This window comes from Carlito syrichta, unplaced genomic scaffold, assembly GCF_000164805.1.
Source record: "Carlito syrichta isolate Samal-C Ts95f unplaced genomic scaffold, Tarsius_syrichta-2.0.1 Scaffold316380, whole genome shotgun sequence".
NCBI classification, from domain to species: Eukaryota; Metazoa; Chordata; class Mammalia; order Primates; family Tarsiidae; genus Carlito; species Carlito syrichta.
The window spans coordinates 950,051-962,053 of NW_007260476.1; the positions used below are offsets into that span (position 1 = coordinate 950,051).

General features: G+C 37.5%; 1 protein-coding gene across 1 annotated transcript in view; it reads right to left on the reverse strand.

Moving 5' to 3' along the window:
* The window catches only part of COL4A3 (collagen type IV alpha 3 chain), a gene marked incomplete at its 5' end in the record, with an annotated part of 33,523 nt that extends 21,665 nt beyond the window's left edge, over positions 1–11,858 (reverse strand). The window contains 9 exons of the mRNA XM_008074251.1: positions 80–169; positions 914–1,012; positions 5,015–5,149; positions 5,492–5,581; positions 7,336–7,503; positions 8,578–8,691; positions 9,275–9,425; positions 9,973–10,070; positions 11,757–11,858. Coding sequence (XP_008072442.1) covers positions 80–169; positions 914–1,012; positions 5,015–5,149; positions 5,492–5,581; positions 7,336–7,503; positions 8,578–8,691; positions 9,275–9,425; positions 9,973–10,070; positions 11,757–11,858 — 1,047 coding nt within the window. The remainder of the gene's footprint in view (positions 1–79; positions 170–913; positions 1,013–5,014; positions 5,150–5,491; positions 5,582–7,335; positions 7,504–8,577; positions 8,692–9,274; positions 9,426–9,972; positions 10,071–11,756) is intronic.
* Between the last annotated feature and the right edge of the window lie 145 nt (positions 11,859–12,003).

Genomic DNA, 12,003 nt, shown 5'->3' on the forward strand with positions numbered 1-12,003 from the left:
TCCTACATACACAACACAGAAAATCTAGAATTATGACCTGTCATGAGCTTGTGTGCTCATAACAGGACCTTATGCATACCTGGCATGCCCATATTCCCTGTGCTTCCTGGCACACCATGCGGTCCTGGTTCTCCAGGATTCCCGATGCTGCCCAGATCTCCTTTGGGACCTTGAGAACAGATAAATAGTCATATGCTCTGCACAGTTCCTGGAGATAGTATGTGCTCAATAAATATTTGTTGCTTGCATGAACAAATCCAGAACAGCCAGACAAACTGGTTTAGGTGTTTGTCTAACTGCCCTTTTGCCTTCAGATAAAGAGAGAACTGGGGACCCAGAACATGTAAAATTAGAGAAAGTGAGATTTTTGTCAGCAGGCTGGATTTTAAACATCAAAATCATTCCAGGACCAACTCCAGAGGGAAAAGCGGGTACCTGTGACCATATAGATAATATATTTCCAATTGTGTACTGAAGTTTTATTGTCATGTAATATATTTTGTTACTGAGGTGGTTATGGGGAACGGTGGGATACTTTAATTATTTAAAAATTATTTTGCAAACTCAATAATTTGTTTTAAAAAAGAAAGAGGCAAATCTGGAAACTTATAAAGCATTATCTAATTTTTATCTTCAACATGTGATATTGTGATCAATCATAATTTATAATACATACCAGCAATCGCAGAATAAAATTTTGAGGACAAAAGTGAATCTATGTATAAGTTAATTTTTTGTTAATACATGTCAACCATAAATGCCTTCATTTAAGTTTAATTTAGTAGCAAATTTCTGCTAGAACGCTATCAACACAGAATTCATATTCAACCCAAGATGTCTAGAAACTAGTTTTATTACATTTAGAACTAGGAAAACTTAAAACATAATATTTCCACTTGAGAACAAGCTGTACCTGGTGGTCCTGGAGGTCCAGGTAGTCCTTTGAGGCCTTGTAAACCTGGCAACCCTGGAATGCCTCTGTTTCCCTTCTCACCTGGATTTCCTGTGAATCCTAAAGTTAAAAGCCAGGTATTAAAAATATAAGTTAGATTTTTGCCAGACTCATCCATATGCTGGTTTGCATTGATGATATATTATTGTAGTACAGCATAGCATGTTTCTTAAGAGCACGGGCAGGTGTGGGCTTCTGTCTTTTTAAGAGGAGGATTAGGCTGGGTGCGGTGACTCAGCCTGTAATCCCAGCACTTTGGGAGCCCAAGGCAAGAGGATTGCCTAAGCCGGGGAGTTCAAGGCCAGCCTGGGCAACTTGGTGAGACCTCGTCTGTACTATAAATCACAAAAACTAGCCGGGCTTGGTGGCGTGCGTCTATAGTTTCAGCTACTTGGAAGGCTGGGGCGGAAGGATTGCCTAAGTCCAGCAGGTCGAAACTGCAGTTGCTGTGAGCATGCCACTGCATTCCAGACTGGTTGACAAAGAGTGAGACTTCAACTCAAAAAAAAAGATTAGATGAGGTAATATGTGTACAGCATTAGCATAGTGCCTGGCATGAGTTAGTCCTCAATGAACACTAGCAATTATTATAATATTTAGCCTTTAAAACAATATTTTAAGAATGAATGGCCTAAATGTATCATTTTTTAATAGTAAAATCCAAGCACGGTCTACTACACTATTCTCATCTAGACTATTCATTCTCAATTCATTTATTAAAATTATCGCTTATTAAGTAATTAGGTAAGTCAAAGGCCTCTTCCAAAGTCATACTGTCAATCAGATATAACACTGGGATTTGAGTTCAGTTCTGCATGACTGGAAAACTCATAAAAACTTCAGGTTGCCAATCTACTTTCCCTAAAACATGATTTTGATCTCATATTATTCTCCGGCACATAAATATTCATTGAATCTCTACTATGCACAGAGTAAATTGCAAAGTCCTTCAGCTGCATGAAGCATTCTACAATCTGTCTACGGCCTGGCTTTGTGCCTTTTCTCAGCAGATATACTTCCCTTGGCTGTTTTCCTGCTTATGCACTTATTCATTCACATATGGGCTGATTACCTAATTAATAGACAAGTCTTGTGCTGCATCCTGGAGATACAAATAAGTCATGTTCTCTTTCCTTAAGTTTTTAGTGTTTAATTGGGGAGACAGCCAAGTAAACAAACAATTGTCATCCAGTGAGATAAATTCTGTAATAGAGTTGAGCACAATATGCCACAGAGAAGAATTTCTGGAAGAGGAAAGGATATGTTTTAGCTCAATCCTGAAGACCAGGTGAGAGTTAGTTGGGTGGAGAAGGCATGAAATGGGACAAGATTCCCAAACAGGAAAATTGCACGTGCAAAGGAATGATGAGTATGGGGGATCAGATTGTTTTGTTTCTCAACTTTTGTTTTTCCCGTTTATGTCACTTATCACAATCTTAAAACATATACCATTTAGTATGTTCATTTGCTTCAGTTTTTTTAGGGGCTGGCAAAATACAGCCTTCGGGCTGGATCTGGCTTGGTTTTATATGGCTTGATTGAGAGTTAAGGGTGCTTTTTACATTTTTCAAGGATTATTAAAAAACAAAAACCAAAGAAGAATATGTAACAGGGACTGTATATGATCCACAAAGCCCAAGGTATTTACTACCTGGCCTAGAAAGAATGTTTGCAGATCCATTAATATCTCCTTCCTCCCCTAAACTGCAAGTCTCACCATGACCAGGAGACCAAGTCTGTTTTGTTCACCTCTGTGTATTCAGAATGTAGTAAAATGCCTAGTCCATAGGTATTAAAAAAATAATTGCTGAGTACATAAATGTCACGTGACTGGGGAAATAGGCAAAGGGCAAGTGGTGAAAAAACTTGTATGTCAGTCTAGGAAGTTTGAATTCTGAAAGCAAGGAGTGACTTGCAAAGATGTTAAGCCAAGAGTGTTTTTTGCTCATGTGAATCCAACTCACAGTTAAAAATCCTCTTTCAGGGAGGCTTCTTTGACTACGCTAGTCTTTGTGTTTTCTGCCTCCCTCAACTTCTACAGGGCTTACAGTCAGTGGTACCTGGCAGCACAGTGGGGAGGTCAAGTATGGACTTCGGAACCAGCCACATCGGTGTGATGCCCATCTCTGCCGTTTTCTACCCAAATGATATCGGACAGTAACTTAACCTCTCTATTCCCCATCTGTAAAATGGGATGATAGCAATGACAATACATACTCCTAGGGTTGCTGTGAGGATTACGTGAATCGGTGTTTGTTACCTAGAACAGTATCTGCACACAGTAAGTGCAACATAAGTCTTTGTTAAACAATATCACAGTACTAATTTTCACCTTGCATTACTCATTATCTTTTTATACATATATCTTTTTATACACATTCAGACTCCTTGAGGACTTATCTGTTACTGTGCTTATTTTTATGTTCAATGTCTCTTCCACATTTGCAGTGAATGTCTTTAAGTCCGAAATTCAGATTTAAAAAAATGGATTATTCTGAAATTAGAGAACCCTAAACAACAAGTTATTTTTCTTTTTTCTTTCTTTCTTTCTTTCTTCTTCTTCTTCTTCTTTTTTTTTTTTTTTTTGGTTCAATCTGTGTTCCTTGGTTATGCATTTAAAAAGTCAAAAGAAAACATACAGAACAGCTTCCATGCATACTGTACTTTGGGTAAAATGGTTTTGTTAGAAGCATAGAAATAGCACAATAGCTGTGTCTCTATACTTTGTAAAAGGGTTTCTTCAATTGCAAATTAGTTCTCATTGTGCATTTATGCTGTGAGAGCCAAATCTCAGCTTATGTAGGCAGAAATATGCTGTTCATATTTTTTTTCAAAATGTTTCTTACGCTTACTTAGAAAACACAGAATAGTCTGTGGTGTTTATGCAGGCAGTTTATGAAGGCTGGAAATTTGTGTGAGTATTTTTTTTCATATCAAGGCTTAAGTCAGTTCTAGCAGAGTTTTATAAAATTCATATTGCTTTCTATTTCATTCTTAAAAATAAAATGAAATCTTCTGTTTGTACTAGAACTAAACTATCTCTTTGACATCAGGTTAAATGGGGACTACTCCATAGACTTTTACTTCCTAACTCCCCAATTAGTTTTTCTGACATGGTCCGTAACACTCTGTGAAGAATTTTTAAAGCAAATCCTTACTCAGACCACAAATCCTTTTATGCCAAGAATATCAATATTTGTTGAATATAATCTCATTTTTCAAAATTCATTTCACATTTCTCAAAATTTGATATGGTTTTGCAGAGACGAACACTTTTTTTGTTGTTTTTTATTTCTTCCCTGCAATGAGAGTTGGATCTGCAAAGGTAACTTTTCCCCAGCAATTCTTTGTTTTTCTAAAGTTACTTGGAATTAAATGTGGTCAAGAAGACCAAAAGGGCGGGGGGGAAGAAGAAGACCAAAGAAGTCAAAAAAGGCAGTGGAGGCTTTCTTAAAATCTGTTTCATATTAATTGTTTTGATCATACAACAAAAACTGCCACAAAAAGTGCCCAAATAATTTGAATGGGTTTTAATTTTAGCCTAATGGTACCTAACAATAATATTTATAAAGGGTTAAATTTGTATGAAAACTTTTTAGTAATTATTCTCCAAAGGATTTTGAGCAGTTTTTAGATGCAATCACAAAAATTTATCCTGGTGGTTGATAGAATGGAGTTGAATTTGAGATGAAGGTTTTAATTTCAGCCAGAGAAGTCTTTTAATATGGAATTTTCTAAGGCTTAATTTTCTCCATACTTGGCAAAAAGAGGGTTTTGAGGTTTATAATTTAAAAATCGACTAGTGCCAATTTAAATACAGAAGACAGAAAAGCAGAATTAACTTAGAAATAAAAAAAAGTATGCATTAAGAAGGCAACACATTATTGTGGAAGGCACCTTAGGTCTAGTTCGTGCTCAGCTGCCAAATGGCTGTGAGACTTGGGCAGGCCACTCAACACTGGCCCTTGTCCTCATGTGCTGACTACAAGGATATGCCCAGATCATTTCCTAGTCCCACAACAAGCTCTGATGTTCTGATTCTAAATGTAAGGAATTCTTTACCTTTGAGACCAGGTTCTCCTTTGTCCCCCATTATGTGGGATATTTGAGAAGGCCCAGGATTTCCTTTCTCTCCTTGTTCTCCTTTGGCTCCTGGGGCTCCTTTCTTGCCCTTTACTCCAGGGATTCCAGGACTACCTGACAGGAGGAACCTTCATTCTCAAAATAGTTCATAGGGATTCACAAGTTAACAGTGCTTACAATGAAACAGAACAAAGCGAACAAACAAAAATGGTTAACAGTGCTGAGAAGTTGATCGTTTCCCCAAACGGGCAGCCACATAAGATAGTATAAGGCTGCAGGGAGAAAGCAGGATTCCATTCCAATGGGAAAACATAATATAGAAAACAGCAAAATCAGATACATTGTTCTCTCAGAATTATTCCCCTGCCTCAAGAATGAAATGTAATTTATATTGCTGCTAAATAAATGAACACTGTTTATTCCTCCTAGTATCTAGAAAGACACTCCATTACTTACCCCTCTGCCCCAGGATGCCAGGGTTTCCAGGAGGCCCTGGAGGGCCAATGGCTCCAGGAAAGCCCATCATCCCAACCATTCCATTTTCACCTATGGATACAAATTCATATAAAGCGTCAATGATGTACAGAATGAGAAAAGCAAAATATTTCACAAAATAAAATAAATTATACTTAGAAGTAGAGACTGGGAATTTGAAGAATGATTTCTGTAAATAGGAAACTAACCATATTTGTCTAGGAGATGAGCCAGTAAGAGGTCTTCCCCGCCCCCATCTATGTGGAAGCCACTGGTAGCAAATCACATTTATAGGTGAGAATAGAATATGTTGAAGTTTGGGAACATGTCATCATCTTACCCCTTAATCAATAGTTTTCTATTATATTTATTTATTTTCTTTTCTCCATAGCACATGTCTCAAGTTGAGTGTAGCTTTTTATCCCCCCTGAGTTTAGGTCTCAGTGTGTCACCCAGGCTGGAGTGCAGTGACACAATCACAGCTCACTACAGCCTCAACCTCCTGGACTTAGGAGATCCTTCTGCCTCAGCCTCCCAAGTAACTGGGACGCCAAGCAAGCACCATCACACCCATCTAATTTTTTGATCTTTTGTAGAGACTAAGTTTCGCTATGTTTCCCTGGCTGGTCTCAAATTTCTGGGCTCAGGCAATTCTCCCAAAATACTGGGATTACAGACATGAGTCATCACACCTGACCCAAATGGAGCTTATTATCTAAATGTACTTATTATTGCTTCTCTACTATGGGAAGGGAGATTTATCCACCAATGTGTCTCTAGAGCCTAGAATAGTGCTGGCACATGATAGGAGTCCAACAAAAGGAATAAAAGGATCATTTGCTGATTAAGTTTTCTGGACTTTTCTCTGGAGGGAGGATCAATGAGGTCCTTATGCCATGAGAAAACTGTTAGAATATTCCTCCCAGTTTGAGACCAACCCAGGCAACTTGGCAAGATCTTGTATCTACAATAAATAAAAAATTAGCTGGGTGTGGTGGTGTGCACCTGTAGTTCCAGCTACTTGGAAGGCTGAGGCGGAAGCATCACCTGAGCCCAGCAGGTTGACGATGGAGTGGCCATGAGTGTGCCACTGCACTCCAGTCTGGGCCACAGAGTGAGACTCCAACTCAAAAAAAAAAAGAATATTTCTCCCAAATTTATAAGCTATGAACATAGCCATGAAATAAAAATGATTATAGAGGAATATTATGAACAACTCTATGGTAACACATTAGATAATTTGCACAAAATAAACAAATTCTTAGAGAAACATAATTACCAAAACTGACTCAAGAAGAAATAGGAAATCTGAATATACCTATTACAAGTGAAGGGATTGGATTTGTAGTTTAGAGACTTCTCACAAAGCTCAGATTCAGATGACTACACTGGTGAATTCTACCAAATGTTTAAAGAATATCAATTCTTTACAAACTCTTCCAGAAAATACAAGAGGAGGAGATACTTCCAGATTGTTCTACGAGACCAGCATTACCCTGATACCAAAACCAGACAAAGACCCCACAAGAAAATTGTAGACTAATATCCCTTGTGAATATAAATGAAAAAAATTCTCAACAAATACTAGCAAACATATTATAGTAGTAGTATATAAACAGAAATAGACAGCAAAAATAACCATATCCTGGGTATTTGTAAATGTGATCATCCTGCCACCACCATGTCTCCACCCCCTGGCCCTGATCCCCTAGTGATAATTCAAAAGGAAAAACTTACACTATGCCTATATACAGTTTACAGAGCCACCTTAAGGGGAAAATGTGGATGAAGACATAACAGAAAAATAAAAACACAAAAAAGAATACCTGGTGCCCCTAAAAATCCGGGATTTCCTGGATATCCTTTCCGACCAGGTGGTCCCATCTCACCTGGATGACCGGGCATTCCTGGTAGTCCAGGTTCCCCAGGAAATCCTGACCTATCCAAGCCAGGAATCCCTGGGTCTCCCTTCAGCCCTGTTTTGCCTCTTCTGCCTATATATATATAAACACATGATTGAATTAATGAATGAATAAATAAATTAACTCACAAATGCTTTTCCCCACTGACTCCAGAAATACTTTATGGCTGTAAATATTTAGTTGTGTGATTTAGGGTAAATTGCACATTTACGTGTGTGTGTGTGTGTGTGTGTGTGTGTGTGTGTGTGTGTGTGTGTGTTATTGTCCCCCACCTGTAAAACTTCTGACTCTATCATACTGTTTCAATGATTCATGCAGTAATAAATTATCTATATTTATAAATATATCTATTCCCGAGTCATACGGGACATTCTGGTATTGCACTTTTTGACTGTCTCTCAGTCCTTAACCTGCAGAAGACACATAGAGCCCCTCACATGGAATTAAGCAGCTGGATGCCTCTGGAAACAATAAGAGTGCCTTTATAACAATTAAGATCTAGGCCAAAAATTTATTTGTGAACATATAAGCAGGATGATAGACCACAGACATTAACTGAGAATTTTTCCCAAAGACATTTCATCAGATCTGACTGAGATGATCCAAAAAGATAGAGGAAGTTATCCATTGTCTGAAACATCTAGCTTACATCATCAGATTTATTTTGATACTATTTCTGTTGTTTCTTGTAAAGCAGTCAACCACATATTTTATTTTATAACTTGTTAAACTGGTACCTTTGCATACATTTACTCTATTTTAATGATAATAAATTTGCCACTTTAACATACTTATAGAAGTATTAAAGGAAAAACATTGATAGTTCACGTGTATACGAATATATATGTAAATATTCATCCATCTATCGTCTATCTATCTATCATCTGTCTTCTATTTTCATATTTGCTATAAAAGATACAAACCAACACACTATACTAACTTCAGGTTACTTTCTTTGTGGGTATACACACTGCTATGTGTAACAAATCCATGACAGCAAGGTTTACATTTCTGAAATAACATTTCTTATTGAACAGTGGTCAAGCCTTGTTGCTGGACAGTTCCCATGTCAAGCAGCAAAGTACAGAGCAGGAGTTCCTACGTCACCTGCCCATTTGGGGACTGGTTTCAAGGCTCTCCTCCTACCTTGTTGCCCTTTGAGTCCATTTAAGCCTGGAAGTCCTTGGGCTCCCCTGGGCCCCTCTATGCACTTTCCTGGAGGTCCTTTATCTCCAGGTGGTCCAGGCTGCCCTGGATCGCCTGCACAAAAAAGTCCAAGATCATATTCAGGTGCCAAAACTTAAGGTCCTGGTATTGCTGTACCAGTCATTCTTCTGTAACTTTTCCCCCCTAAATCATAACTCTATGGAATTCCATTTCTATGCCTTTTGTAGATGGTACTCATGAAAAAGGAAAGAATGAAGGAAGATAAAAAAGGAAGAAAAGTAGGGCAGGAACATGGAATGGGAAAATAATTAGACCTGGTGGTTTCTATTCACTGAACTGAAAGCTTTTTTTTAAAATTTAAATTATATTTAATTTTAAAATTTTTATTATAAAGGTGGGGTACAATTCAGGGTTAGGTATACAAACATTGATTATGCAGGTACCCTTGTTGATGAGGTATGCCCCTCCCTCCCCTAGCAGTTTCCCTCAACTGCCAATTCCCAGCCTCCTTCCCCAGACAGTTTCCCACTACTGCCAATCCCTTTCTTATAGTATTATAATTTAACTAGAAGCTTTATTTGAGAAGAATTCTTCACCCCTAGAGCACGTGTGGATTTAGCTTGCTGCATGTTAGCCAAGATCACAGTGAAAAAAGTAATCACACTTGCTATTGTACCTCGTGGCCCATCAAGCCCTTCATTTCCTGGAATTCCAGAGAGACCTGGAAGTCCAGGGAGTCCAATTTCTCCATGTTCCCCAGGATTCCCTCTTTCTCCTGGAAAACCTGGTGTTCCTGGTTCTCCAGGCATGGATAGTGCTGGTTCTCCCTATGCACAGAAATTATGTTAGTTTTGCTACGTAATGCTTCCAAATCCTCCCTGATATTGACTGATCTCTGCTATGGAGGCTCTAAGTCCCTGTGCACAGCCACCACCATTCCATCAACTACCCTTTTCAACTCTAGTTGCTGACTTCTCTATAAAATAATGCTTCGGGATATGTAGCCTCCACTTTTCCAGAAGACTGTAGAATTGTCTATAAACAAAAACCTAGATGTCTTTACTTTTGATAGATTTTTCTGACAGTTACTCACATTCCTTGCTAGGGTTCTCCCATTTTAGATACTCAGAGTGTTTATGAAGCCATTAAAGAAGAAACAGAGATGCAGACCCACCTTGTAATACCTTCTATTTTCCTTTCTAAAAAGGAGGATAGTCCTGAGAAACTTTAAAACAATATTTAATATCTTCATCATCCATGAATGTATTGGGTAATTTCTACACCCAAAGAGGCCTGCCTGGTGGGGACATTCTAACTGGACTATTGTGGTCGCCCTTCTCCCCTATGACAGTGTGAGTTTAAACTCTTGCTGACCTTGGCTCCTGGGCGGCCTGGCTCCCCTGGTAACCCAGGCTCTCCCATTTTTCCAGGACAACCCAGTAATCCTTTTGTTCCTGGCAAACCTTGGTCTCCTACAAAGAAAAAAAAAAAACATTGTAGGATTAGTCTTACTGAAAGATTCTAAGCAGAAACTCTCTTACATCTCAACAGCTAGAGGTTATTTTAATGAAATTTGAGTGATGAGAAAACTATTTGATAAATTAGCAATGAAGGACAATATCAGTTCCCAGTCAGATGACATTGGTTCCCAATTTTAAAAAATGACTTTTTCCATTTTTGTTATTTAGCATGCCTATAAGTTTGATTCAGCAGTTCTTCAAACCACTGATGCTGGCGGATCATTTGACTTTGTTTTTGAAGTATTTTTTCCATACAGTGTGCTGCTAAATGAATTTTTAAAATATATATATTCATCTAAACACAACCCAGATGAAGATATACAGCTTCTTCAGCACCCAAGGTAGACTTTCTAAACAGGGATTGCCCAAAAGAATTAAGTCCTAATGCCCTATAGCATCCATTGTGGATTAACTTCTTATGCATTTATAGTAGGAGAATTGAGAAAGGAGTCTCACACATCATCTTCTATGTTGTGGTTTAGAAGAAGAAAGTCTGTTGAAGCAAGGCTGCCTTCAGAGAGTTCCTTCATGCCCATAACTTGACCAATGTTTAATTCATGGTTAGCTGATGGGATTCATAGGTTAAACTGTGAAACTGTAAATCTCCACTTTTAAGAAGCACTAGAGTTAGTTTTGGTTCCCATCATCTACAGTCTTCTTTCAGAGAGTGAATACTTAAAGTTACACAGCTAGGATGAAATTTATTAATGCAGACTCTAAGATTAACTAGGTAAAAATATGAGCCAGGCCTCATTACTTCACAGATCATTAGGAAGACATCCAAGAAACTGGATTCAATATCATTCTTGAGAACACACGAGAAATGTGATTGCTTTCCATTTCAATATTCATAAATTGAAATAAATAGTCCCATATTTGGGAAGAATTCATGTATAATAAACATTGATACCATATTAATGTTTTGGGAGATGAAGCACCCACAAATGCATTATCTTTTGAAATTTTAAATAATATTGAAACAAACATGAAATTATCATAAAACCTGCAGTTCTCTGTGACAACCCAGAGATTGAGGTTATTCATACGTCATCCTGCATACGACTCTCATGTACTCATCAGTGGGAGGTCTCAGGCCATTGTTGGAACTGTTAGCATCTAAATTTTTGTGAGAGTATTTACCCTTTGAGGGGAAACAGCATTTTTTCCTAAAGAAAAATAACTTTTGGAATTTACTATGGGGAAATCAACTACTTGTGATTTAATAGTTTCTTATTAAAAAATAAACGTATAAAATAAAGTGTATACATGTAAAAAGTGCAGACATTTATTAAGAAGTAACAAGAAATACTTATAATTCCACAATCAAGAAGAATCACTATTGTCATTTTGGAGAAATTCCTTTGAGTTGTTTTCTATGCGTTTTTAACAATACAGTTGAGATAAAATTGCATAAATTAATGTGAATTCTGCCTTTTCACCTAACATTATTGTAAGATTTTTTCCTATTAAAGACTCTTGAAAAGCATCATTTTAAAAGATACATTGGTAATTTCCTATTTAATCACTTTATGTCATATAGTCTATTTATATTTTTGTATCCTATTTGTTTTATTTATTCATACTTATATCTTCTAAACAACCACAATAAACCTTATGTTTCAAAACTTTTAAATTTACCCTTAGGTCCAGGAGGCCCAGGAAATCCAATTCCTGAAATTCCTGGTTCACCATCAGGTCCAGGAAGACCAGGATCACATTTTCCAGTGGATCCAGGGGTACCTTAAAAACACATACACACACATCTCCACATCAGAAAATTTCCCTCATCTTGCTTTCAAAGAAAATTTCTAAGTTTCTGTGTCATCCTATCCCTTTTTGGAAATCAAGAAAAAAATTTAACATAACCCCAACTGTATACCATTTC